General features: G+C 43.5%; 1 protein-coding gene across 1 annotated transcript in view; it reads left to right on the top strand.

Annotated features, from left to right (window-relative positions):
- SEC16B (SEC16 homolog B (S. cerevisiae)) overlaps positions 1-20,808 on the top strand; it is a 71,626-nt gene extending 50,818 nt beyond the window's left edge. The window contains exons 13-25 of the mRNA XM_006867100.1: positions 266-377; positions 5,088-5,193; positions 7,193-7,333; positions 9,062-9,175; positions 9,910-9,985; positions 12,182-12,463; positions 13,482-13,543; positions 17,390-17,530; positions 17,911-18,006; positions 18,442-18,550; positions 18,649-18,728; positions 20,025-20,123; positions 20,737-20,808. Coding sequence (XP_006867162.1) covers positions 266-377; positions 5,088-5,193; positions 7,193-7,333; positions 9,062-9,175; positions 9,910-9,985; positions 12,182-12,463; positions 13,482-13,543; positions 17,390-17,530; positions 17,911-18,006; positions 18,442-18,550; positions 18,649-18,728; positions 20,025-20,123; positions 20,737-20,808 — 1,490 coding nt within the window. The remainder of the gene's footprint in view (positions 1-265; positions 378-5,087; positions 5,194-7,192; positions 7,334-9,061; positions 9,176-9,909; positions 9,986-12,181; positions 12,464-13,481; positions 13,544-17,389; positions 17,531-17,910; positions 18,007-18,441; positions 18,551-18,648; positions 18,729-20,024; positions 20,124-20,736) is intronic.
- Positions 20,809-26,177: the final 5,369 nt, after the last annotated feature.

Here is a 26,177-nt window from a genome sequence, read left to right as displayed (position 1 = left end):
TTCTCAACAAGAATAATAAAACAAACCATTAAAAATATCCACCATAGGGAACATGACAGAGTGCATTGCTCCAGCTGGAGAGAATTGAAATGTAACCTATGAATGAGGTCAAAATTGCTGGTGGGAGGGAATGGAGGGTATGTGGTATTTCTGAGTCCCGTGTAAGTTCATTCATTTCTTCCTGTAAGACTACAACCCCTTCTCTCCTCTGGGTGCTGGTCCTTGCAGGGGGATGGTCTATGACTGGGTTACTCTCCTCTTGCAGCTGGGAAGGGGCTTGTGGAGGCTGCTCACTTCTGCTACCTCGTGGCTCACATGCCTTTTGGCTACTACACGGTAAAGACAGACCATCTGACCTTGTTGGGCAGCAGCCACAGGTATGTGATTTTTTTCTTTTGGGAAATGAAGTGGGGAGGATGTTCCTAGGGGGTTGGTTTCATGGCCTCATTTTCCACTTTGTTGTGTGAATATTTGCTGGAGTGGGTCCGTATATCTGGAATTTAAGGAGATGCCCAGTGGGTGCGGCATCACACCACCAGGGGGCCTCAGGTCTACGGTCTGCCCTGGGAAGTTTAGACGCTAGTGCGTTTGGGTTGTAATGTGCCACTTTATCCACTAGGTGGTACTCTGGTTCCACAACCAAATACGATAAACTTGAAGGCTTGAGGCTGGTTTAGGCAGCCCTGGGCAAGTTCTAAGAGCTCAGGATCCATCCTAGCAAAACTGAGAAGTAGAAAAAGTTTATGTAAAGCCTCTCTCTGGGGTTCCAGCATGCCCACAAGCTACTCAGCGTCCCACAAAATCATTTATTCTCTTTTGGTTATAGCATTAGGATTTTACACAGAAGGGCCTTAAAAAAAGCCTTTGTTGTTGTTGTTAAGTGCCATCAAGTCGATTCTGACCCATAGCGACCCTGGATAGAGTTTCCAAGGAGTGGCTGGTGAGCTTGAACCACCGACCTACCTTGCAGTTCAAATGACTTTGCAGTCTGACTCATTAACCCACAGCGCCACACCAAGACTCCTAGTATCATAGTGATTATGAATTGGGCTGTGAACCTTAAGGTCATTAGTTCGAAACTACCAGCGGTTCTGCAGGAGAAAGAAGAGGCTTTCTGCTCCTGTAAAGATTTACAGCCTTGGTAACCCTGTACAGGGTCAGTATGAGTTGGAACCGACTCCACGGCTCATAACCAACCAAAAAAAAAAGGCTTTTAGGGAATGCATAACGGGACAAACAGACTTATTTGCTCCCCAGCAATCCATGTTTTTGGTCTCTTATCACTATTCTCCATAGTAGTTTTGCTTTACTAAGCTAAACTTAGACGTTCTGGACTTCTGGTGTGGTGCTGTGGGTTAATGCGACTGACTGCAAAGTGGGTTTGAACTGAAAAGTTGGTGGTTCTTTGGAAACCCTATAAAGGGTCATTATGAGTCAGCACTGACTCAACAGCACTTTAAAACAGCAACAATAACATGCTCTTATGTTATGCCACAAATAGTTAGATGGCACAAATGGATGCTAACTTGACTACTAACTGTAAAGGTTGTTGGTTCAAACCTACCCAAAGGTACCTCAGAAGAAAGCCCTAGTGATCTGCTTCTGAAAGATCCAGCCTTGAAAACCTATAGGGCACAGTTCTACTCTACACACATGTGTTTGATATGAGTTCCAATTGACAGCAACTGGTGTTTTTTTTTTTTTTTTGCTTTGTTATTTTATTAATAGTACAGTATTTCCTTAAATTATCTTAAAAAATTGTCATATGAAGAAGGTCAAGTCTTTCTTTAAAACTTTTTATTGTGAATTGGGTGAAGGTTTACAGAGCAGATCATCAGTTTTACAATCAACAAATCCTACACTTTGTTTCTTCTCACTGAGTGCAGTCCTCTCCAAGTAACGTCTCTTATCCCACTTCTTCCCCATGCATCTTGTTTTCATTCTTCCTTCTTTCCCAACCCTTTGCAACTTTGTCCTTAGGTGCACTTTTGATCTCAAATGGTTGGCCATTCCATGATGTGTGCACCTCGCTAGTGTTGTTGTCCCCTTGAATACCTATTTAGGTATTCAACTGAAAATACTGACTGAAAATTGAGTCAGTTCTAGACCTGAAGGATGGCTAAAGGCCTTAGTCTTGAGGTTCCACCACCTTCTACCCAACCTGTAAGCCTGGTCTCTTTCTGATGACCTTGAGTTTTGTTCCAAGGTCTATTCAGGACCTTCAAATGTTACCCCTTTCAGAGCAGCTAGTGGTGTTAGCAGGGCCCTGTTTAGTTCTTCTGGTGTCAGGGTCATGGAGACCATGTTCTCATGGTCTGTTAGTCTCTGGACTAATTGTTTCCATGTGTCTTCATTTTTCAACTCTCTTCTTTCCTTTGGACAGGGAGAGAACAATAGTTACATCTTAGATGGCCACGCATGAATTTTTAAGACCCTTCTTGCTACTCACCAAAGTGTTTGTGGACTGTTATGAGAAGGTCTATTCTTAATTTTTATTTCATGCAGGAGGGAACCTAGGGCACAGAAAGGTTAAATACCATGTCTAAAATCATACAACAATGGTGGGGTCCAGTTGGACTTGGAACCCAGGCAGGCAGGCTGTAAAACTTTGAATGGTTGTACCAAACTGCCTGCCACTGTAGGACTCTACCCAACTCAGCTGGTTCTCTCCAGGACCTGGTCTCTAGTAGCAGATCATGTGCTTATCAAAGAAGTTCCTCTATGCCAATGTGACAATTAATGTGTATGGGCTAATATGTCTCTGTGCTATGCTGTTTCAAGAGGATGTTTCTGGAGATAAAGTCCTAAGCCAAGAATAACTCTGGTGATTGAGATTTCAAACATCATGATGAACTGTTGAGGGGAGAGGTTTGGGATATTCTTTTGTTGGGGTTCTTGCTACCCCCTCTGATGACATTTGCTCATTTCCTTTCCTGTGGGGCTGAATGAACATCCTGTTATTTGATTTCTGGCTCAGCAGCCTTCTCAATTGCCTGCCTTGCCTTCCTTTTTAGCATTCCTGTAGTTAAGCGTTGGGCTGCTCACTGCAAGTTTGGCGGTTCAAACCCACCAACTTCTCTATGGGAAAAGATGAGGCTGTCTGCTCTCATAAAGATTTAGTCTCAGAACCCTAGGGAGCAGTTTCTTGTTCATCTTATGAGGTTGCTACTGGTCGGAATCGACTTGATGACAGTGGGTTTGAGGTCATCTCAAATCATTCCTTCTTTCATGTGTGTTGTTTAAAGGATAGCTTTTTAAAAGTTCTGGGCTTTTCACAGATTTCAGGTCTTCAGTATGGATTACAACTCAGCGCAAAGAAAACAAAACCCCTCACAATCGACCCAGTGAACATCATGATAAACAGAGAAAAGATTGAAATTGTCAAGATTTCATTTTACTTGGATCTACAGTCAATGCTCCTAGGACCAGTAGTCAGGAAATCAGATGCCATATTGTATTGGGCAAATCTGATATGAAAGACCTCTTTGAAGTGTTAAAGAGTAAAGATGTCAATTTGAGGACTAAAGTGCACCTAACCCAAGCCATGATATTTTCAACCACCTCATTCACATACATGTGTAAACAATGATTAGAAAAGACCAAAGAAGAATTAATACATTTGGATTCCAGTGTTGGTGAAGAATAGTGAAAGTACCATAGACTTCCAGAAGAACAAGCAAATTTGTCTTGCAAGAAGTATAACTAGAATGTTCCTTAGAAGTCAGGATGGTGAGACTTTGCTTCTTATACTTTGGACATTTTGTCAGGAGGGACCAGTCCCTGGAGAAGGATATCATGTTGGGTAAAGTGGAGGGTCAGCAAAAAAGAAAGAGACCCTTGGTGAGATGGATTGACACAGTGGCTGTAGCAGTGGCTTCAAACACAACTCTGAGGATGATGCAGGATTGGGCAGTATTTCTATTGTTGTGCATAGGGCTGCTATGGGTGGGAGCTGACTCAATGGTACCTAACAGCAACAGTAGGCATAAGAGGCACTAAGCTTGCAGGGGTCTTGGTGTCACAATGGTTAAACACTTGACTACTAAGTGAAAGGTAAGTGGTTCGAACCCATTGCCTCTCCATGGAAGGAGCAATTCTACTCTATCCTATAGGGTTTCTGTGAGTCAGAACCGACTCCACAGCATCCAACAACATAGTTACCTCTCAGCGTGTTTAGGAGGAAGACCTGGCGCTGCTGAACTGGGTTTGCTCAAGCTGTTGTTGTTGTTGTTAGGTGTCTTCTTTTGGTACTGACTAATAGCGACCATACACACAACAGAACGAAATACTGCCCGGTCCTGGGCCAACCTTACAGTTGTTGCCACACTGAGCCCATTGATGCTGCCACTTTGTCAGTCTATCTTGCTGGGTCTCTTCCTCTTTTTCTCTGACCTTCCACCTTACCAAACATGATATCCTTTCTCCAGCTGGTCCCGCCTGACAACATGTCCGAAGTATGAGAGACAAAGTATGGCCAACCTGGCCTCCAGGGAGCGCTCTGGCTGTGCTTCTTCCAACACAGATCTGTTGGTTCTTTTGGCAGCCCATGGCACTTTCAATAGTCTCCTCCAACACCATAACTCAAAAGCATCAATTCTTCTACGGTCTTCCTTATTCACTGTCCCGTTTTCGCATGCATATGAGGTTATTGGAAAATACCATGGTCAGGCTAGGGGTGGTTTTACACACGTTGTTCCAGGCTTTAGGACACTAAGAGCACTCAGGTGCTCAAGAGGAGGACTTAGAGCCCAGTGAGCTGGCCTGGTGAGCAGACTGGCTGTTCCAGATTCTGCTTGTCTTAGGTTGCCCTCTAACTCAGATGGCAGAGACCCCTACTCTCCCAGTGCCTTTGGTGCTGTGTTTCGTTGAATTCCTTCTCCAGCCTCAAGAAGGCAGGGAGGGCAGAGGCAGAACACACCCAATGAGCGCCCAGACGCTCCTTTTATTCCTGGAGTAGTCCAGAAATCAGCCCAGGACAGAAACTTTACCATGAATCAATGCAATGCTTGTTTGGCTGTCTTCTAGGATTAATATTTGTATATATTCCCTGGCCTTGCTTTCTTTTATTGTTATCTCCATGGTTTTAGACAAGACTTTTTGAAATTTGCTACAACTGAGGCTATCCAGAGGACAGAGATCTTTGAGTACTGTCAGATGCTGGGCCGCCCCAAGTCCTTCATCCCTTCTTTCCAGGTAAGTGGACCCAGATGAGGCCGTCATCTTAGCTATGCCAGGTTGGTGGACAACTGTATTCCCAGCTTTGGTCTTGTCCATCTAATACTGGGGTAACTCATACATTGTACATTTCTTCATCAGCTCAAGCATGGGGAGGCTTAGGAGTTCTTTTTATACCCCCTACAGTCTGCATTTTGAGGTATGAAAGCCAAGTCTTACAGAGGTCTCTTGGCTGGTAGCAGTCTGCCTCTTCCTGACACATAAGAATTGAACTGCAACCCTGAGTCCAGGTCCACCCGCTCCGCTGCTTTTTCTGCTCTTCTCTCTCTCTGAACAGCTCTGGCTCTCCTCAGCCTCCACAGCCATCCTGCCGGAGCAGGTGCACCCACGCCAACACCCAATGCAGTGGGCCTCTCGCCCTGCTCCCCGCCCTATCTTCTACCTCGGGAAATTCTTCTGTGTCCTGTCCTTGGGCCTCAGCCTTCTTTCTTCCTTCACAGGGAAGGAACTGTGCAGGTAACATCTGAATTGCAGGTTCTAAGTCCTGTTCAACTTCTCCACTCAATGACCTGTGACTGAATAGAGAACAATTCTAACATCAGCACCTTGTCACCCTCATGTCCAGGCCTGGGGTGTGTTCTCCTTCACCCCCTCCTCCGTGAAGCCTTCTCTAGCCACTCTTACAAGTGTGACTTCAATAGTGGTGCTCAGTGGCCCCATTTGTGAAATGGGGGTTATAATAGTATGTGTAAGGAAACTGACATGAGGACGGAATTCGTTTTTGTAATGGAGCTCTGGTAGCGTAGTGGCTACGAATCGGGCTGTGAACCTGAAGGTCAGCAGTTCGAAACTACCAGCAGCTCCGCGGGAGAAAGATGAGGCTTTCTACTCCCGTGAAGATTTACACCCTCGGAAACCTTGTACAGGGTCGCTATGGGTCGGAACCGACTCGACGGCACTTAACAACAACAACAACAAAATACCACAGAAGAGTGACTGGCAAAGAGAATCCTTCATTCACAGTGAGGGTGCCCACAGCTGGACTTCAGGGGGCTTTTGACATGAACTCATACACTCTGTATTATGATGTTGATTTTCATGTGCCGTGTCCTCTCTTCCTATTGCAAGGAACTTCCTTAGAGCAGGCCTGTTCTAGAGATTATGCATATCTCCCTCAGTGTTAGTATGCAGGGGGAAAGTTGAGGCTTTCTGCTCTCACAGAGATTCACAGCCTCAGAGACCCTGTGAGTCAGAACTGACTTAACAGCACTTACAACAACAGAGCTTGGTACAAATGTTCTGCAGCAGCAACAACCTACCCATAAAAACACATTGTAAAATATAAAATAAGAATTCTAATATGAATGAGATACTGTATATAAAGCAAGGACTCAAATAGTTTCATCCCTGATTTAAGAGCTTTGTTAGACCCACTTCTCCCACAAAGCTTTGCTTATCTCATGAGTTCCTCCTGGGTGCAGGCACTTCAGTCTTTAGGATCAATACCTTTCTGCTCTTCATTCCTCCCACCTCCTCGTGATCTTGATTCTGTTTTAGGTTAACAGTAGTGATATTAGCTGGTTTTATTGAAAGTTGACCCATGCCAGTCTGTCACTCTGCACTCCATGGGATTTCCCACCCCTTGCAGCAGGGTCTGTCTCTTACTCCTTCTTCCTTTGGTCCTGGTGCTCAGTTCTACATCCCATACCCTTCAGGTCCTTCAGAGATGGGGCTGGACTGATAAAAAGTGAGCATTTCCATGGTGACCAGGCTCTAGGAAGGCTGAGTGGATGCAATTTCCATCCTTTTCTGGATGCTGCAGGAACCACAGGATGGACTTGGAATTGTGCCCATGCACATAGACAATGCCCCTAGTGGCACAGGCCTTCTTTGATATTTGGATTTCAGAGTTAGTGGAAGCTGGCAGTCAGCTGACTTCCAAGAAGTCTTATCTACATTTCTCTCTCCCTCTTTCCTTGCTGGATGGACTCGTCATTGGCCCTGTTCCCCTTCACAGGTCTATAAGCTCCTTTATGCTTCCCGTCTGGCTGATTACGGCCTCACATCCCAGGCCTTGCATTACTGCGAAGCAATTGGCGTGGCCCTCCGTAGTCAGGAAGAGAGCAGTCACCCCGTGCTATTAGTGGAACTCATTAAGGTGAGCTTCTCAAAGGGTTCTTTGCAGGTGTTTTATCTTCCACCGTCAGAGAAGGCCTTTGTAAAGCAGCTTAGACTCTACATTTCATCTTTGAACGTGCTGTAAAATTGGTGCCCGTGGCTGTCTTTGACCATGCATGCATGCCCCGATGTGATAAGCAGAGGCCTGACCACACTGTGCACGCAGAAGGATGCTGTTTGGGGAGGGTGTGGGGGTGCTGTGGTGGTGGTGGTGCGATTGGGGGACTGGGGACCAACCATATGCTATGAGAAATTCATTCCTGAATCTGCCTTTTCTGGTATAGTAAAACTACATGCTACTGTGAACAGCTCTAATTATAAAAGCTCGGCTTAGAAAAGATATTTTAGTGATTAAAACAGGAAATGATCCTTATTAAAATGCTTTCAAATGCATCAAATATTTTATCACATGTGGGACACATTTAAAAAAACAAAAAAATAATAGAAAACAAAAACCTACCAACCTATAGTTCCTAGGGAAGAAAACAGCTATAAGGCCAATTGTGGCAATTAATTTAAGAATACTCCATTAGCTGGCGAGGAAAATGAAAAAGAAGCCTTTCTTAAGTTTTGTTTTGTTTTTAGACTAGTCCCAAGTGTTGGATTCTGTAACCAATAAAGTCTGTGGCTCTAAGTCTCCATATGTTGGAGATGGTTGCATAGCGCTCATTGACCCAGAGTGGACTGACAAGTAGGAAGGTTTGGGGGCATGAGGTAGAACCTAGACCCGCAACATCAGCATCATGGTATTTGTTATAAACCTAGAGCCTCAGCACCCACCCAGAAGTACAGAACACGCATTCACATTTAACCAGGCCCGGTGGAATCTGCACCTTGAAGTTTGAAAAGCACTGCTTCAAAGCCCAGAGCCCAATAACCGGGTCTCTTCACCTTTTGTATAGTATCTAACACCAGAATGGGTTGTTTTATGTTGCAATTTTAGGAGTCCTGGTGTGGTGCTGGGGTTTAATGCGTCAGACTGCAAAGCCGTTTGAACTGCAAGGTTGGTGGTTCAAGCTCACCAGCTGCTCCTTGGAAACCCCCCCTATACAGGGTCGCTATGGGTCAGAACTAACACAACAGCACTTAACAACATCTGTTGAATTTTCTATTTCTCAATTATTCTTTATCATCTTAATTTAAAGGAGTTAATGTTCAATTGGTGTGGTGCTGTAGGATTAGCACTAAGAACAGGACTACGAACCACAAGGTCAAAATTCAAACCTACCAGCTGCTCCTCAGAAACCCTATACAGAGTCACTATGAGTTGCAACTGACTCGACAGCACTTAACAACATCAATGTTCTCTTGGAGTTTTGGTGTGGTGCTGTAGGATAAGCACTGGACTGCTAACCACAAGGTCAGTGGTTCAAAGCCACCAGCAGTTCTTCTGAAACCCTATACAAAGGTCTTTATGAGCTGGAACTTTGTTGTTGTTGCTAAGTGCCACCGAATTGGTTCCGACACATAATGAACCTTGTAGGGTTTCCAAGGAGCAGCTGGTGGGTTTGAACTGCCAACCTTGTGGTTTGTAGTCCAATAGTGGTCCACAGTGCCACATCAGTAATCTGGAACTTACTCTAGGGCACTTAAAAACAACAATGCTCTCTCTCTTTTTCGTTTTCTTTTGCTTTTCCATGAACGTCTCTCTCCCTTCCTTTGGTCTTTTCCCTTTCTGTACCCGCACCCGTTTGGAAACCTGGCACAGCTAGCTGAAAAACTGAAGCTGTCCGATCCTTTGTTGTTGGAAAGGCGCCATGGAGACAGAGACCGGGAGCCGGACTGGCTGGTTCAACTTCGGAGGTGGCACCAGGAGATGCTGGTGAAAGAGGTGGAGCCAGCGGGCTGGTGGGGTGGCTCTTTCCAGAGTAAGCACTGACATCAGCAGGACCTTTCGTGCCTCCCCCTGCCCCACTGCGAGACTGTGGTGTCTCCTATTGACACCAGGCAGTCTGTCCCGGGAAAGGGTAGGGGTCAGAGTACCCACTGCGCCCCTTGCCTGTGTCACCTAGTGAGAGGCTGCTCCCCGCCCCCACCATCCCAAATGTCATGCCTGCCACCCTTCTCTAAGGCCACAGAAAATAGGTTTCATGACCATCAAAGCCTCCACATCTCTGTTAGGAACAATAGACCACAGTGGATCCGTGTCACTTTCATGTAATGTAGGGCAATTGCTTCAATGATTTCAGGGCCTTTCCCTTTTGTTCTGACAATTGCAGGAGCTGCCGGTAGTATTTGGAACAGTAATTGGGACAGGGCCTCTTCCATTTTCTTTCCTCCGTTCTGTTCTGAAGAAAGGACAAGGTGGCTTTTCCAGCACACAATGAGACCCACAGTTCAGTTCTTCCTTCGGTAGAGGCGGCCCCAGTGCGCATGTAGAGCTGGGAGATGAGTTGGCGGAGACTCTGCGCCCCTCCCAGCCCCCCCGAGTTCTCAACGCAGGCTTGGTTAGCTTGTTAGTTCACTGCAACTATCATTTTGACCTACTTTTAAAACTATTTTGCTTTCTGTTCATGCTTTTGTTTGTGTTGCTTAAAGGATTTTTATTTTAAATAGCAGAAGGTGGCAGAAGACATTGACGATCTGCATTCTACTTACTCAAACATTTCTGGTGTCAGAGGAACAACCACAGGTACTTCACGGATAAACGGACCATGCAAATACCTGATAGGGAGTGCGGTGGTTCCATTAGATAAGCACAAAGGTCTATGGTTCGAGCCCACCAGCCTCTCTTTGGGAGAAAGATGAAACTTTCTGCTCCAGTGAAGATTTACAGCCTCAGAAACCCTCTACAGGGTTGCTATGAGTCGCAACCGACTGGATGGCACCTAACAACAACAATAGCTAATAATTTAAGATAAAATTGTTAAATGACAGATTCTAGAATCGAGGTATAGAAATTTTAACAAAGATTTTATTTGGGAGTGAGCAAGGAAACTTGGCATCCAAGAGGAGAAACCAAAGATTTTGATCTGAGAAAGATGGACTTTCATAATACTCCTTTTATAATAGACTTTGAGGAGGTTAGTTGAGGAAAGAGGGATAGGTTTTTGGAAAGTTGTCATTTCAACAAAGGTGGGTCCTTTTGAAATGGGGACAAGTATATGATAGGGTCCCATACACTTTCTTTCATTTATAATAGGTATACATATTCTTGCCTTTACTGTGATGAATTCTCAAGAGAATGTAGGTTTGAAAATATCAGTTAAGGTTTGTAGGTCAAAGCACCTGGGGCTGGTCTAAACTGGTTGTAGTCATTTCTGGTTAAAATAATTTCCAAAAACACTTTGCCCGTCCTTTTCCAGAGTACTTCTTTGCTCTTCTGTCTGCCTATGAAATTCTGAGACCTACCTCCTCCACAGTCCACATGCATCCTGACACTTGTAAATTCCCATATTGGTAATCACTTCACCTATGTTAGTTTCTTCTTGCTGCCTAGATACGTTTCTTTTGGTCAGAGGTGTGTATTTTGTGTTATTGCTGGGGACTCTGTTGTTGTTAGCTTCCATGGTCGGCCCTTGGCTCATGGTGACCCCACGCATCAAGGCACTAAACTCTGCTTGGTCTTACGCTGTCCCCATGATTAGTTGGGGATCGGACCACTGTGGCTGATTTTTAGAAGTAGATTTCTAGGTTTTTCTCTCTAGTGTGTCTGGAAGCTCAACTGAAACCTATTCAGCATCATGTTATTGTTGTCAGATGCCATCTTGCTGATTCGGCTTCGTGGTGAATCCTGTGTACATTAGAAGAAACACTGCCCAGGCCTGTGCCATCCTCACAGTTGTTGCTGTGTTTGAGCCCACTGTTGCATCCACTGTGCCAATAGCAATATGCAGTCCACCACTGAAACATGGTGGTGAATGTGCGTGATGAGGTGTGTTGACTGGGCCTTGAACCTGGGTCCACCACATCGAAGGCGAGAATTCTGTTACTGACACACCACTTACCCCTATGCTGGGACATAGGAAGCTCTTAAGATTTTTGAGCTGTCAGTTGCAATTTATAGGAGAAGTAAATGTCTCAAGTGTTTTCATTACATCCCTACTTTCCCCTCAGTATGCGTCTGAGTGGTGGGTCTGGCTGACTGTATTCTCTCCATGTACCTCTGGGGAGTCCTCCTATCTTTTTCCTAGCAGGCCTTGCATGTTAACCATTTGCAGTAACCAGGGACTTTCTACCTTCCTTATCGTATCAACAAAATGGTAGAGCCAGAATTAATGACTACCAAGTTCCCTTCCGAAGTCCTGGTGTGGCGCTGAGGGTTAATGCACCAGACTGCAAAGCCATTTGAACTTCAAGGTCGGTGGTTCAAGCTCCCCAGCTGCTCCTTGGAAATCTGATGCAGGGTTGCTGTAGGTTGGAACTGACTTGACAGCACCTAACAACAACAACAATAGCTTCCCTTCCAGGGAAAGCATGCCCTGATTCTTTGAAAGCAGAGCTTTCATTTCCGCAGTCTGACTTGGATTTGTAACTGGAAACTTTGTAAGTTTCAAACGACCAAGTCACTTTGGGACTCTTAAGAGGAGAAAGAGTTTATCTGTGAATTAAAAAACTGTGGAGTGATGTGCTATCTGTCCATCTGGTTTTAGGCTCAGAGATCATAGGAGATAGTGAGGGAGATATTTTGTAAGCTATAAATGAGGAGCAGTAAGAGATTTTTGCCATTGTTGCTGTGGGTTACTTGTCATCACTTTAGCGGAAACCACACCACAAAGCCTGTTTTTGTGACTGATTTGCAAAGAGGACATGGGCAGGAATGTTCTTTATGTCTGTGTGGATGCCACGTTTCAGGTCTCCATTCTAACTCTTTGCCCTTTGTCTTCAGAAAACACTTCCTACCAGGATCTTTCAGGACATCAAGGCTACTCACAACCCCTGTGGCCACTGCCGGAGGAGACAGGCCTGAGCCAGCCCAACCTGCAACAGCCCTTTCCCCAGCAGCTGGACACCTTCCCAGTGGGAGGAGGTGCAGGGCAGACGGGGGCACCTGTGCCTCTGTACTCCGTTCTTGAGACCCATCCACCAGAGACTGCCAGCAGTGTGACAGTAACAGCAACTTCTGAAGCAAAGGCCCAGGAGGAAGTTCTGCAGGCACACGTGCCCCTTGGTAAGACATGGGCTGGAAGCCTTGGGAGAGGGAAATGCAAGGACCTTTCAGAGGATGTAGGTTGGATGTGGTCAAGATGTGCGTGGTGGGGTGGGGTGTGCACATTACTGAGGGCCTGCTTGACATCTTCCACTGTGTGGGTACACTGCAGATATCTGAAGGAGCTTGCTCTCTTACAGTCTAGTCTATGGGAATCTGTCTCTACCGGGACAAGCAGAGCAATCAAATGGCAGCCAGTCCTGCCCCTCCCTGTGGATGCTAGTTCCTAGGAGAGACTGGTGTGCATGGTGGTGGTGGTAATGCCTATGGAGTCAGCTCTGACTGACGATGACCTATGGAGAGTAGAATGAATTATTCTGTGCCATCCTCACAACTGTTGCTATATTTGAGTGTATTGGTGCTGCTGTGGTGCCAATTCGTTTTCTGGAGGGCTTCCCTCATTTTCACTCGACTTTACCAACCATGATGCCCTTTTGTAGCAATTAGTCTTTTCTGAAAGTTTTCAGGAACTGCATCATAGTATAGGCATGTCCATTTTATGAAGTTGGCCTGCATCCAGGAGGTTACTGTGATGGACTACTGGCAGAAGCTGGGATTCCACACTGGCTCTGAGTTTGTCCAGGTCCTTCAGACCTGGGACCAGAGGGTCTAAGTGATGCCTGAGAAGTGCGGGAAACCAACCAGAAGGGTTAGACTTTAGACCTTCTAAGTCTAGTTGGGAGACTCAAACTAAGGGGAAGGTCGTAGAGAATAGTTTAAAGTTGTGAAGAGTTCAGTGTTGCTCTGACTCCCAAAATACTGAAGTAACACCCTTGGTGTTTGGAGGAAGTGGTTGGGCAAGGAGTGACTGGAATTGAAAGGCATATACAAGCTGACTTCTCATTCCCTGTGATCCCTTTTGGGTCCTGGGCTCTGAACTCCAGCTGTGGTGAGGAAATCCTAGTACATCCCCACACCCCTTCTTCATGGAGAGTGGAAGAAACACAACTCCAACTTGCTGTTTTTGTTTTGTGTGCAGGAGTAAACACCGTGTCTCAAGAACCCTTCCAGAATCTGGATGGTCACATTTCTAAACCACAGGTAGGAGGATGGAGCAGTACAAGATGTTGGTGCCCTCCCCGCCCCCTCCCCAAGGCTTCTGGTTTTGATCAGTCACTCTAGTTATTTAGCCATATGGAAGCCCCTTGTTCAGCTTTGCACCAGTGCTCTCTCTACCTCGTGGTCCTCCTTGCTTCTCTTGTTTCTCCCTGACTACATCCTGAAGCTGGGACAGTGGCTAGGTTCTTGTTTATGCTCGGCCTCACCACTCTGTGTTTGCTCCACTCTCAGCTCTCTGTTCCTTCTGATAGCCCGCTCTTTCCTTCTTAAGCACAAATGCTCATGGTACTCTTCCTGTCCTGGGAAGGCTTTGGAGATGTGTTTCTTTTTATGGTGAATTGAGTGAAGGTGTACAGAGCAGATCATTAATCTATTCAACATATCATATACATGTTGTTTCATCTCATTGTCTCCTGCTGTCCCTACAATGAAACATCTCTTATTCACTTCCTCCCTGTTTTTCCTGTTTCCATTTCTCCTTCTTTCCTAACACTCTGAACTTTATTCTTGGGCAAATGCTACTCTTTTGGTCTTAAATGGTATACCAAGTTGTTGGAGTGCTGGTGTGGTAATGTGGGTAATGTACTGGACTGCAAGGCCGGTTTGAACCTCAAGATTGGTGGTTCAAGCTCACCAGCTGTTCCTTGGAAACCTTATCCAGGGCCACTTTCAGGTGTAAACAACTCAACTGCAGTTAACAACAACAACAAGTTGTGCATACCTCCCAAGTGTTATTGTTCCCCTTATAAAGTTATCTATTGTTTGGCTGAATATTGAGAGATGGGGTGAATTTATTTCTAGACTTGAAGGGTGGCTACAGGCCATGGTCTCAGGGGTTCCACAAGTGGAGATATATTTTTTGGTCTTAATTTTTACTTTACTTTATTCCCAAGATGGTTCTCAGGCATCTGTGATAGTTTCTCAGTTAGGCTGCCTGGGTTCTGGAGGTGACCAGGTCTAGTGAATCATCCTATCTCACTGCTGAATCGCTGCACTCCTCTCTCAGCAATGGACAGCATTGTTCCCAAATTCAAATCGGGCTCCAGCTTCACCTGCTTGGAGTGCTACAGCATGTAATTTTCTCCAGTAGTAATGGGGCTACAGGTCTCGGAAAGATTTTATTTCTTTACTGTTTTCATAAAATTTGATTTATTGTGGTTTGAGTCAAAGTTTATAGAGCAAGTTAGTTATCCATTCAGTAATTTATGCATTTTTTGTTTTCTGACATTAGCTGCAACCCCCTCAATGTAATAGCACTCTTCCCACTTCCTCCTTGGTCTTTATTTTGGTCCCTCTCCCCAAAATATAGTATATAACTGTTATAAAAAACTTGAAAAATAAAGTATTCTAGAAAGAATCAAGCAAATGTTACTGCTAATCTCAGGTAAATGTTTTGATGATTTTTTCCAATGTTTTTTCTACATGTGCATGTATGTGTTGGGTTGTTAAGATAATTGTGTATAAAACATTATTTCCTATTTATTACTTAACCTTATATAATGAGATTTTCTATGCTCTACATAAATAGGATTTTTAATATGGCAAAATCCATTGTATAAAATTGATATAATTCATTAATTCCCTTTCTCATTCATTCACAAACAGACCATGTTCATTCATTCTCTTATACATTAACAAATATTCATTGAGCTCTAGACCCAGTTACAGGGGCTGGGGAATACATGAGCAAACCGGATAGAAGACTGCATGGTGCTTCCTTCTAGTGGAGGTGACTGACAATAAGCAGATGTACACATGAGGGATTCTGTTTTAGCTAAGCTGGCTAAGGAAGCTCTCTCTGAGACGGTCAGAGATCAGAATGGAGTGTGGAGATGAGATGAACCATGCAAATATCAGGAACAGTGTTCTAGGCAGAGGGCTGAGCAAGAGCAAAGGCCCTAAAATAGGAATTTACTTGTAGTTAAGGTGGAGTAAGGGAATTGGTTTATCTAGAAAGTGGGGAGCAATAGGGGAGAGTACTAAGTAACAAGTTCAGCCAGAGAGATATAGCAAAGGGGTCAGACTTTGGAAGTCCTGGTGGGCCATGGTTGTTGTTGTTAAATACTGTCAAGTCAGTCCCAATTCATTGAGGTCCTGTATAGGATTTCTAAGGTGTGGCTGGTGGGTTGGAAGTGCCGACCTTGTGGTTCACAGTCCAGTGCTGGTCTTACAGTGCACATTCCATATTATCAGAGATTAGAGTAGGTCACTTTCCTTGTTTTCCTTACTATCTTCATTTTTGTCTTTTTCTTCTTTTGCCTTTACCCTTCCTTCCTTCCCTTCTTCCCTCCTCCCGTCTTTCAGTAATATATGTAACACAGCAATGGACATTCCATTGCCTGTGTTTTCAATGATTTATTTAGAAGAAATTCATGGAAGGAGAGTAAGGTGGCTTAAGTTTAAATCCTAGCTGGAGGTGAGGCTATACTAGCTAGGTGACCTGAGACAGGTTGCTTACCCTTTCTCTGACTTAGTTTCTTCATATGTAAAGTGAGATGATAATAATAAAACCAAGTGCAGTCTCATTTCTGTTGAGTCTTATCTCCCTTATGGTGACCCCCTGTGTTACAGAGAACTGCACCAGAGGGTTCTCTTGGTTGGCCTTTCTTGTGTGGTGCTGCTGGGTAGGTTTGAACCTCCAACCTTTAAATTTATAGCCAAGAACAAACTGTTTCCATTGCCCTGCTGCTGTTGTTGTTAAGTGCCATCGAGTCGGTTCTGACTCATAGTGACCCTGTATAGGGTTTCCAAGAAGCTGTTGATGGGTTTGAACTGCCAACCTTGTGGTGAGCAGTCCAATGCTGATCCTTCATTACCTTAGACGGTAAAAATAGCACCTACATTACAAGATTGTTATGAGGACTAAGTGAATTATTGTATATAAAGCATTGAGAACAGTGTCTGGCACATAATCAACATTATACTAATTAGATTTCTAGTCTGGCGCAGTAGGATCAGCAGTGGACTGTGAACCACAAGGTCTGCAGTCCAAACCCACCAACTGCTCTTTGGAAACCCTATGTAGAATAGATATGAGTCGGAATAGACTTGCCGGTAGTTAACAACAACAACAAAATCAGAGTGGAAAAAAATAAAAGCCTTTTCTGTGTATTACCAAAGTATTCCCCCAGGTTACACAAATGAAAACCCTTGTGGTGCCGTGGGTTAAATGTTGGGATGCTAATGTAAAGGTTGACAGTGTGAACCCAGCATCTGCTCTACGGGAGAAAGAAGTGGCAGGCAGCTTCTGTAAAGATTTAGTCTCGGAAACCCCATGTCCTATAGGGTTGCTATGAGTCAGAATTGACTCAATGGTAGTGGGATTGGTTTTTGTACAAATTATGCTTTTCTTGACTTGTAACTATAACAAAGTGCACAGCTGACCTCGAGCAAGACAACTAATTCATTCTGGAGCTTTAGGATGAATCTGATCCGTTACTTGTTACATTTTTCTGTCTTTTGGGGCTTATGGGTCTTTGTGGGAATGTTCCCAGGACCTTTAAGTCTATAGCCATGGCTTTCTATACTCCCTGCCTCAGGCTGAGCATAGATCTAGAAATCTCATGCTTTCTGGAGATGTACATAGCATAAATGACAAAACTCCATAGGGTAATGTGAGAACTGAGATTGGGTTCAGACTTTGTCTTGAGACCTCTAGCAAATCCTATATCACATGTAAGCCTTTATTCATCATCAGTAAAATATAATCTCTGAAGCCTACTGTATTATATTGACTTATTGAGCAGGGCAAATGAGTGCTCACATACCAGTGTGCCTTCGTCACCTCTTAGGGGTTGCACAAACGTTAGTCCTTTTCTTTCATTCCAGGTCCCGCTGGCTCCCAGAACACACACCTCTGCCTTTTCAGTCAAGGAGAACCACGGGGAGGCCTCCGATGAGGAAGATGAAAAATCTGCCCAAGATAATGCCCACAGAGAAAAGCTAGGAGATGTGGAAGAGAATGCAAAGGTGGAGGGAATTATTCTTTCCTTCTCTCCCATTCCCTCCCCTTCCTCTCTCATCCTGTTTACTCCCTTCCCATCCTTCCCTTCCCAAACAGAGCACAGATGGGCCTCTGGCCTTTGGTTGTGTCCCTTCCCCATGTCATCACTATCACGTTGTTGTTGTTAAGTGCCATCGAGTCAGTTCTAACCAATAGTGACCCTGTGTAGGGTTTCCGAGGAGCGGCTGGTGAGCTTGAATCACCGACGTTGTGGTTCAAACTGACTTTTCAGTCCAGCGCATTAACCCACAGCGCCACACCAGGAGTCCTTACTATCACGTTGAGGTGGGTTAATCACGTGGTCCTCAGGGAGCAACAATTCTAGAGGATTCTCCTTTCCTTCTAGAGCTCAGGATTCAGATGGTTCAGTTGGTTTCGATCAAAGCCAACCAATGTGTCCTCTTCTGGAGACGAAGACTCGTCTGACAGTTCTGACTCTGAGGTAATCTCTGGGGGTGCTGGCAGGAGGGTGGGGGAGCATGGCAGGATGCAACCCTCTACTTTGGGCCTTTCAGAGGAAATCTTCTCAGTACCTTGGAGGGCCCCATCTCTACCCCAGTTCCTGTGAACCAGAGGTTTTGCAGTGGGAGGTTGTGGAAATAAATTGGATTAGCAAGGGCAAAGGCAGATTATTATAGGCCTTAACAGTTAGGATGGAGAGTTTTAGCTTTAGAGGACCAGCAATAGGGATCTAATTTGGACTATAGAACAAATTAGTTATATCAGGAAAGTGGTGTTTTGGGGGAGAGCAGCAGTTTGCAGGCAAAGCCAGTATTGTAGATGTTGCAGAAATGTAGGTAGGCCAGTGGAATTCTTAGCCACTAATGTTCTTTCTTTTTCTACAAAACACTCTAAATTCAAACTGTCCCCTTTGCAGGAGACCTCCAGAACATCTTCTCCCCCACAGGCTGGCCTGAGCCTCTCCCTGACTCCGCCCCCCGGGTCCCAGCTTCTGCAGGGCCCTAGCACCTTCTTCCCGGGCACAGGTACTGCCAACCTCCTGTCCTCCCAGGAAGGTGGGGTGCCTTCTGGGTGCGGGGTCTCCTCAGCCCTGAGCAAGGCAAACAGCGATGTTACTTTCTAGGTGGAGATGAAGCCCAAGGATCCATGCTCAGTGGTGGAAATGCTGAGGGCATGGGGATTGGAGGCTTGCAGGGGCTTCAGGTGAGCAGCCCACGGGCTCAACTGTACGAGCCCACCACATGCCTGATCTGTGTGAGCATCGAACAAGAGCCACGTGTCAGGGACTGATCCATGGGAAATACAGGGAACATTTCCTTTGTGTTGTGTTATTGTTGTTAAGTTCCAAGTCGGTTCTGACTCATAGTAACTGTGTCTAGGGTTTGAAAAGCTATAAATCTCTATGGAGCAGAAAGTCTCAGTTTTCTCCTATAGATAGACTGGTGAATTCGAACCTGCAGTTATTAGTCCAACATGTAATCCACTATGCCACAGAGCTTAGGGGTAGCCTAGAAAACCACCTCTTTCTCTGGCCCAGTAGGAGCCAGAATTCACCCAGGTACTTGACTAAACAAAACAAACAGCCAAATCCGTTGCTGTCGTCAATTCTGACTCCTGGTCCCACATGGACTGCTCCATAGGGTTTTCTCGGCTGTAGTCATTATAGAACTAGGGGGCTAGGCCTCTCTTCTGCAATGCTGTTAGGTGGGTTCAAACCTCCAGTCTTTAAGTTAATACGTAAAACTCCCTGCCAACTGCCATTGAGTTGATTTAACTAAAATGACCCTATATAGGGTTTTCAAGACTGTAAATCTTTACAGGAACAGCCAGCCTCATCTTTCTCTGGAGGAGTGACTGGTGGATTTAAACTGCTGACCTTTTGGTTAGCAGTCCAACAACCTAACCAGGGCTTCCTTTTTAGGTTAATGTTGTTACATGTCCTTGAGTCATTTCTGATTCATAACAACCCTATAAAGGGTTTCTAAGGAGCTGTTGGTGGATTTGAACCACCAACGTAGTGGTTAATCAATGCAGTGCTTATCTTACATTGCCACACCAATAGTTCAGTTGAGCACAAACCATTTTGTCCTTGGCAAAGGTCAAATTCTCAATGGCTTGTGCACACCCATATGATTTTATGCTGATTGCCATGAAAAACCATTTTATTTCTTATAGCCTCATAGAGCACTAGTGTTGTATTTTAGGCCTTTCAAAGAATGTAATGTTACTTTTTGTGATAGTACCAGTATGATGCTTTGTGACTCTTCCTTTGGTCTTGCTCCAGGTTGGTAACACCTGTGTCCCTCCCTGCATTGCCACCCCAGCCTAGGGGTTGCTTGTACTCACTTGAACCAAATTTATTTCCCTGAGTTCTATCAGGAAACTTTTCTTATCTGCTTCTCTTGAGCAAAGTTGATGCTCAAGAAAAGCTTCAATATTCCGGGCTCTGGGAAGCCAGCTATATCGACAGATGCGAGTTTCGATTGTTTTTCATCACAGGGCGTTTCCTCTGAGCTCTGCTCCAACCCAGGTGTTCTGCTTCCGCCACCCTCCTTACAAGGGGCTGTTCCTCTCTACAACCCAGCTCAGGTTCCTCAGGTAAGAACGTGATGAGGTGGAGGAATTAGGAACACAGGCTTTGGATGAAGGAGTCCTGAGTTTATAATCCCAGGTTACCGCTTAAAATACGTGAGTTACTGAGCAATTTACTTGACTGTCTCAGCTTTCTTGTCTGTAAAATGGGGTTTTACAGAGTAGTAGTGACTGCAGTCATTGTAAGGAACAGGTGGGATGATGTCTGTGAAAAGCCTGGCATCCAGAAAATGCTGGATAAATGCAGCTGTTCTTAATGTCCTCTTGACCTTTAACAGGCCTTGTGACCTTGAGAGACACAGCTGGTGTCCTATCAGTGGTGTAGGTGCACTTCCACTTCCTCCTGGAGGTGAGGGTGTCATTGCAAACCCAGAGAAGCCAAGTTCCTTGCTCCTCGGTGACCTGGAATAGATTTGTCTTTCCTAATGCGTCATCCAGCCCCCCCTCTTTATAAAGTCTGACTTCTTGTAACTATGTTTGGGAGGCACAAGTATTGGGTGAAAGTGGATAATGAGAACACAACCTTTGGAAGCCAAGTTCAGATAACGTGTTTGAGACTCTCCAGGTGCATTAGCTCACGCTAACCAGTCAGCCCATAGTCTCATATCTTCTTTTCCAGCTCCCCATGACTACTAGCCTGAACCGGCCCAATCGCCTAGCTCAGCGCCGCTATCCAACCCAGCCACGATGAGAATACACACCCATTCCAGATTTGTCTCTTGCAACTGTAGTTTGTATGTTCCTTTCATTTTCTTAATCTCCCAACCTCTCTGCCATTGACTGGCCCATAAGAGGCTCATGCTACCTTGTTGCCTCCACTGAGTGCTTAGAAGGCAAAGAGACAGCATCTTCCAAGAACACAGTTTGGTCCGGTCTCTTAAGCTTCTGAACTATGGGCATTATTTCACCAAATGGAAATGCTGGGCATAATAGTGAATTGAAAGTGCGTAGAATGCCATGGAGCCAGTACTAGGATGGTGGCTTAGTCTCCTCAGGAAAGAATACCACTGCTGGAATCCAAGATGACACTCCTGGGCTTTGCAGCAGGAAATGGTTGGGGGTCAGGCAGGGGGAGGGGATAGAGGCTCAGAGCAATCTTCTATATTAACACTGGCTTCTGTAACAGTCCTATCTTTGTCACAGACTAGCACATAGCTCTTAGAGTGAGGCTTGATTTTTACTTCCCTTCTTAATTCCCTCTTCAGTGAGATTTCAGCAATATCCCTCTTGGTCCTAGTTTTGTGCACATTTTCTATGTGTTTCAGATTAATTATATTTCTCTCACTTTCTTTGCTGGTCCTATTTTTTCCCACATTCTGGCATCTGGCTATCAAGTTAGATTGCTGTAGGCATCATATTGTCATGGTAACTACTGAACCTAATGATGCAGATGGATGGAACATCAGTATAATAAATGATGAGAAATGTTTCCTAAAAATCCATCTCTTCCATAGGAGGGGAGGAACAAGTGCCTGGTGTTATTAATACCTCTCTTCCTACCACAGGCCTTTGCAAATGATGTTCTGAGGGTCACTGCGGCCAGACAGAGGAAAGGGGCATCTTGAAAATTTCCATTTCTTCTTTCAAACCCCAAAATAGGAATGACTCTTACTGTTTGTCAGATTTTCTGAAAATTGCTGCTCACAAAGAACATTTTTGTTTTTTTGTATGTGTAATTGTACATACAGGTTTTGTACTCTAATGTACTATTGTTCTGATATTGATAGCGATTAAACTCCGATAATTTTATAGCAAATGCTGTCTCTGGGTGATTTTTGCAAAAGGAGAGAGTACATTTAGTGGTCTCTTTCTTGAAGTCTGTTTAATATAAAAATGGTTTTATTGTGTGACCAAGTGTGAAAGCTGGAAAGAACTCTTTGTTAATAAAAGGCTCTAGAAGTTTGTCCTCTTAACTCCTAAGTCTGCTCCAATGCTATTATGTTTTTCAAATAAAAAAAAATCTGGGCAAAAGTTTCTCTGAAAAAATTAGTCACTTCATCCTGACCACTTTGATAAGGACCACAGCAGAACATCCTGGACAGAGAAGGAGAGAAAAAAATGTAGAACAAAATTCAAAAAACTATCAGACTTCCTGGTCTGATAGAAACTGGTAGAATCCTCAAGACTGTAATCTTTTAATCCTGGAACTGAACCCACCTCTAGGAATCAACTCTCAGCTAAACAATAATCAGGACTGTAGAGTGAATAATGATACCAGGAAGGAATGCACTCCGTGGTACAGTCAGCCATCTGAGACTAACAGGGCAGCAGTGCTCCAAAACAAAGCTCGGAAGACTGGAAGGGGAATGAACGAAGGATGAATGAACAAAGGATGTATGGAAACAGAAAACCCAGGGAGGAAGTGGGAAGAGTGTGGCTACATTAAAGGGCTTGCAACTGATATCATGAAACTATGTGTATAAATTGTGGAATAGAAAATTAATTTTCCATTCTGTAAACTTTTACCCAAACAGTTTACATGAATACTTCTAATACCATCCCACAAAACAAATCCTTTAAATATCTTTCCCTATCCTTCCCCTTCAAAGACACTATAAAGGCTGTTGGGATTGTATCTGTGGGTCTAATAAACTTAGATATATTTCATTAATAAAAATAAAACAAAACTAGTCACATCATTAAATCTTGTTGCATATTTTGTTTCCTAAAAAGTTGATTTACCTCTTTGATTGAATTAGGAAATGTATTCAGAGGTGTTTAGTATGCTGGTATATTCAGAGGTGCTTAGTATTGCCACAGTGACAATACTGTGGCAATAGTGTGTGAGTTTCGCAGTGCCAAACTGTCTCTGCCTGATTCCTGGCTCATCCACTGTTGCCTTGTAACCTTGGTCAAGGTGACTTGTCCTGTGCTTCAGTTTCCTCATGTATAGGATGAAGATGATAATAATGAGCTTTACCTCATAGGAACACTGCAAGAATTCAGTGAGTCGTTTTTTTTTTTAGAAGAGTACCTGTGTGTTAAGTGCTGTTGAGTCAGTTCCAACTCACAGTGATGCTGTATAGGGTTTCCAAGGAGCAACTGGTGGGTTTGAACTACCGACCTGGCAGTTTGCAGCCCAGTGCTTATCCTACAGCACCACACTGGTACATGCTAAGTGCTAAATAATTTTTTTTTTTTTAAATTTGTGTACAAATTAATAAGTAAATCATATTTCTCTTTGCCTATCAGATGGTTTTCATTCTTAATGTAAGTATATAGGATGGACATTACTTAAGGGTTTTTTTATTGTGGTAAAATGTACATTGCAAAACATTTACAATTTCAAGCATTTTTATGAGAACAATTCAGTGACATAATTTATGTTCATCATGTTGTGTAATTATCACTACGTTATGGTACCAAAATTTTTCCATTATACTTAACCAGAAACTCAGTACCCATTAAGTAATGCCTCTTCATGTCCCATTCCTACCAGATCCCACAACCCCTCCCCTGTAACTACTCATAAATGTGGATCTCTGTGCATTTTCTTATTCTAGGAATTTCATATATGTGGGAATCATACAATATTTATACTTTTGTTTGTGGCTTATTACACTCAGCATGATGCTTTCCAGGTTTATCTATGTTGTAGCATCAAAACTTTCGTTCTTTTTACAGCTGAATAATATTCCACTGTGTGGGTATACCATGTTTTGTTTACCCAGTCTTCTGTTGACTGACATTTAGGCTGTTTATACCCGTTAGTTATGTGAATAATGCGGCAATGAATATTGTTGTACTGGTGTCTGTTTGAGTCTTTGCTTTCAGTTCTTTTGGGTATATATCTAGGAGTAGAACTACTGGGTCACATAGTAATTGTATGTTTAACATTTTGAATAACAACCATACTGTTGTTCATAGTGATTGCACCATTTTACAATCTCATCAGCAATGGATAGAAGTTCCAAATTTCACGTATCGTGGCTCACATTTATTTGTTTCTGTTTTTCTGATAAGAGCTATCCTTTAGTTTATTGCCATTGAATATATTCAACTCATAATGACAGAGTAGGACTGCCCCAGTTCTACTCTGGGGCATTCTTTAGGAGCGCAGACTGCTCCATCTTTCTCCTGTAGAACAGCTGCTGGGTCCCAATGACTGACCATTTGGTTAAAAGTTGAATGCTTTAACTCTGCATCACCAGGGCTCCTGAATCCTAGTAAGGCTGAAGTGGTTTTGATTTAGATTTCATTAATGACTAGTAGTGTGGTACTGTAGGAAAGCCCTGGACTTGGAACCACAAGGTCGGAGGTTCAAACACACCAGTTACTCCTTCGAAACCCTGTACATGGTCACTATGAATCAGAATCAACTTGATGGCACTTAACAACAACAATGACTAGTGACCTTGATAATCTTTTCATATGCATATAGACCATTTGTATATCTTATTTGGTGAAATGTCTATTCAAGTCTTTTGCCCATTTTGTGATTGGGTTGTTTGTCCTTTTTTTGTTGAGTTGTAGGAGTTCTTCACACATTCTGGATATTAATTAAGCCTGTATCAGGTGTGTGGTTTCTAAATATTTTCTCTCCTTCTGTAGGTTGTCAGTTCACTTTGTTACTAAAGTCCTTTGATGCACAAACATTTTACATTTTGATGAAGTGTAATTTAGCTATTTAAATATTTGCTTTGTGATTTTGGTATTATATCTAAGAATCATTTTTTTTTAATACTAGCCCCCCAAACATTACTCCTACATTTTGTTCTAAGAGTTTTATTTCTTACATTTAGATCTTTGATCCATCTTGAACTAATTTTCATATATGGCATGAAATTTGGGACTAATTTCATTCTTTTGTTGTTGGAGATTCAGAAGTCCCATCACCATTATTGAAGAGGGTATTCTCTCCCCATTGCATGGACTTGACACCTTTATCAAATATCAATGTACTGTAGATGTATGACTCTTTGCCTGGAATCTCAGTTCTATTCCATTGATCCGTGTGCCTATCCTATCACCTGTACCGGATTGTTTTGATTACTGTAGGCTTATGGTATGTTTTGAAATCAGAAATAATGAGTAGTCCTTATTCTTCTTCATCTTCAAAATTGCTTTGGCAATTTGGGGTTTCTTTCAATTTCATTTAAATTTGAAGATTAACTTTTCCATTTTTGCAACAAAGGCTTTTGGAATTTTAATAAGGATTGTATTGACTCTATAGATCACTTTGAGGAATATAATAATACTAAGTCTTTCAATCCATGAACAAAAAGCCTTTCCATTTATTCAGGTCTTTTTTCAATTTCTTTTATTGTTTTCAAGGAGATACTAATTTCAAAATATTTCACATTAGGTGTCCTTGTTGCTAAGTTCATTGTTTTCTTTTGCATCTCATCTGCCATTAATTCTAGGCCAGGCTTAGTGTCCCTAGGAAGAATGACACAGGGAAATTCCTACCCATTGAAAAGGAACACTTTAGAACAGCAGAGCGAAGACCAAAGAGGAAGGCAAAGATGTCAGATGCCTGTGTCCTTCCTTCCCATTAGGATTATCCATGGAAAATCAGTGACCACTATACTGATCCACAAATCAATCACTGAGCTTATTTTCTTCTTAGGCAAATAAATGCATGAAAATGAGCAGAATTCTGAGGGATATAAGTCAGGGGGCTTTATGTACTGGGAAGGGAGGAGGTTTAGGGTGGTTTTGCTAATTCAATAATGAAAGCTTGTATCTGAAAATTCAGAATGAGTCCACTAATCTGTATGGTTGGTTCAACACAGGTCTCATTCATTGTTCATTGGCTAGAAAAGAGTTTTCAGTTAGATCCCTAAGAGTCTGACAAACTAGGGTCATTCAAAGTTCTTAGACGTTTATTAACTTTGGCTGGGTAGTGGTGATGGGGGTGTTATTCAAAGTTTATGGTCACTTTACAGCTTTATCTGGCTAACATAAGTTATGGTGAAATAAAGTAAGTGAGTCAGCAAGAGGGAAATGTTCCTTTTACAATATGGAATATTGGGGAGTACAACCTACCCACCCACTGCCATTGAGCTGATTCTGACTCACAGCGACCCTAGAGGACAGAATTGAACTGCTCCTTAGAGT

The sequence above is a fragment of the Chrysochloris asiatica genome, unplaced genomic scaffold (genome assembly GCF_000296735.1).
Source record: "Chrysochloris asiatica unplaced genomic scaffold, ChrAsi1.0 scaffold00100, whole genome shotgun sequence".
NCBI lineage: Eukaryota > Metazoa > Chordata > Mammalia > Afrosoricida > Chrysochloridae > Chrysochloris > Chrysochloris asiatica.
Note: the sequence above shows the minus strand (reverse complement) of the source record. Positions and strands in the feature narration are given on the sequence as shown.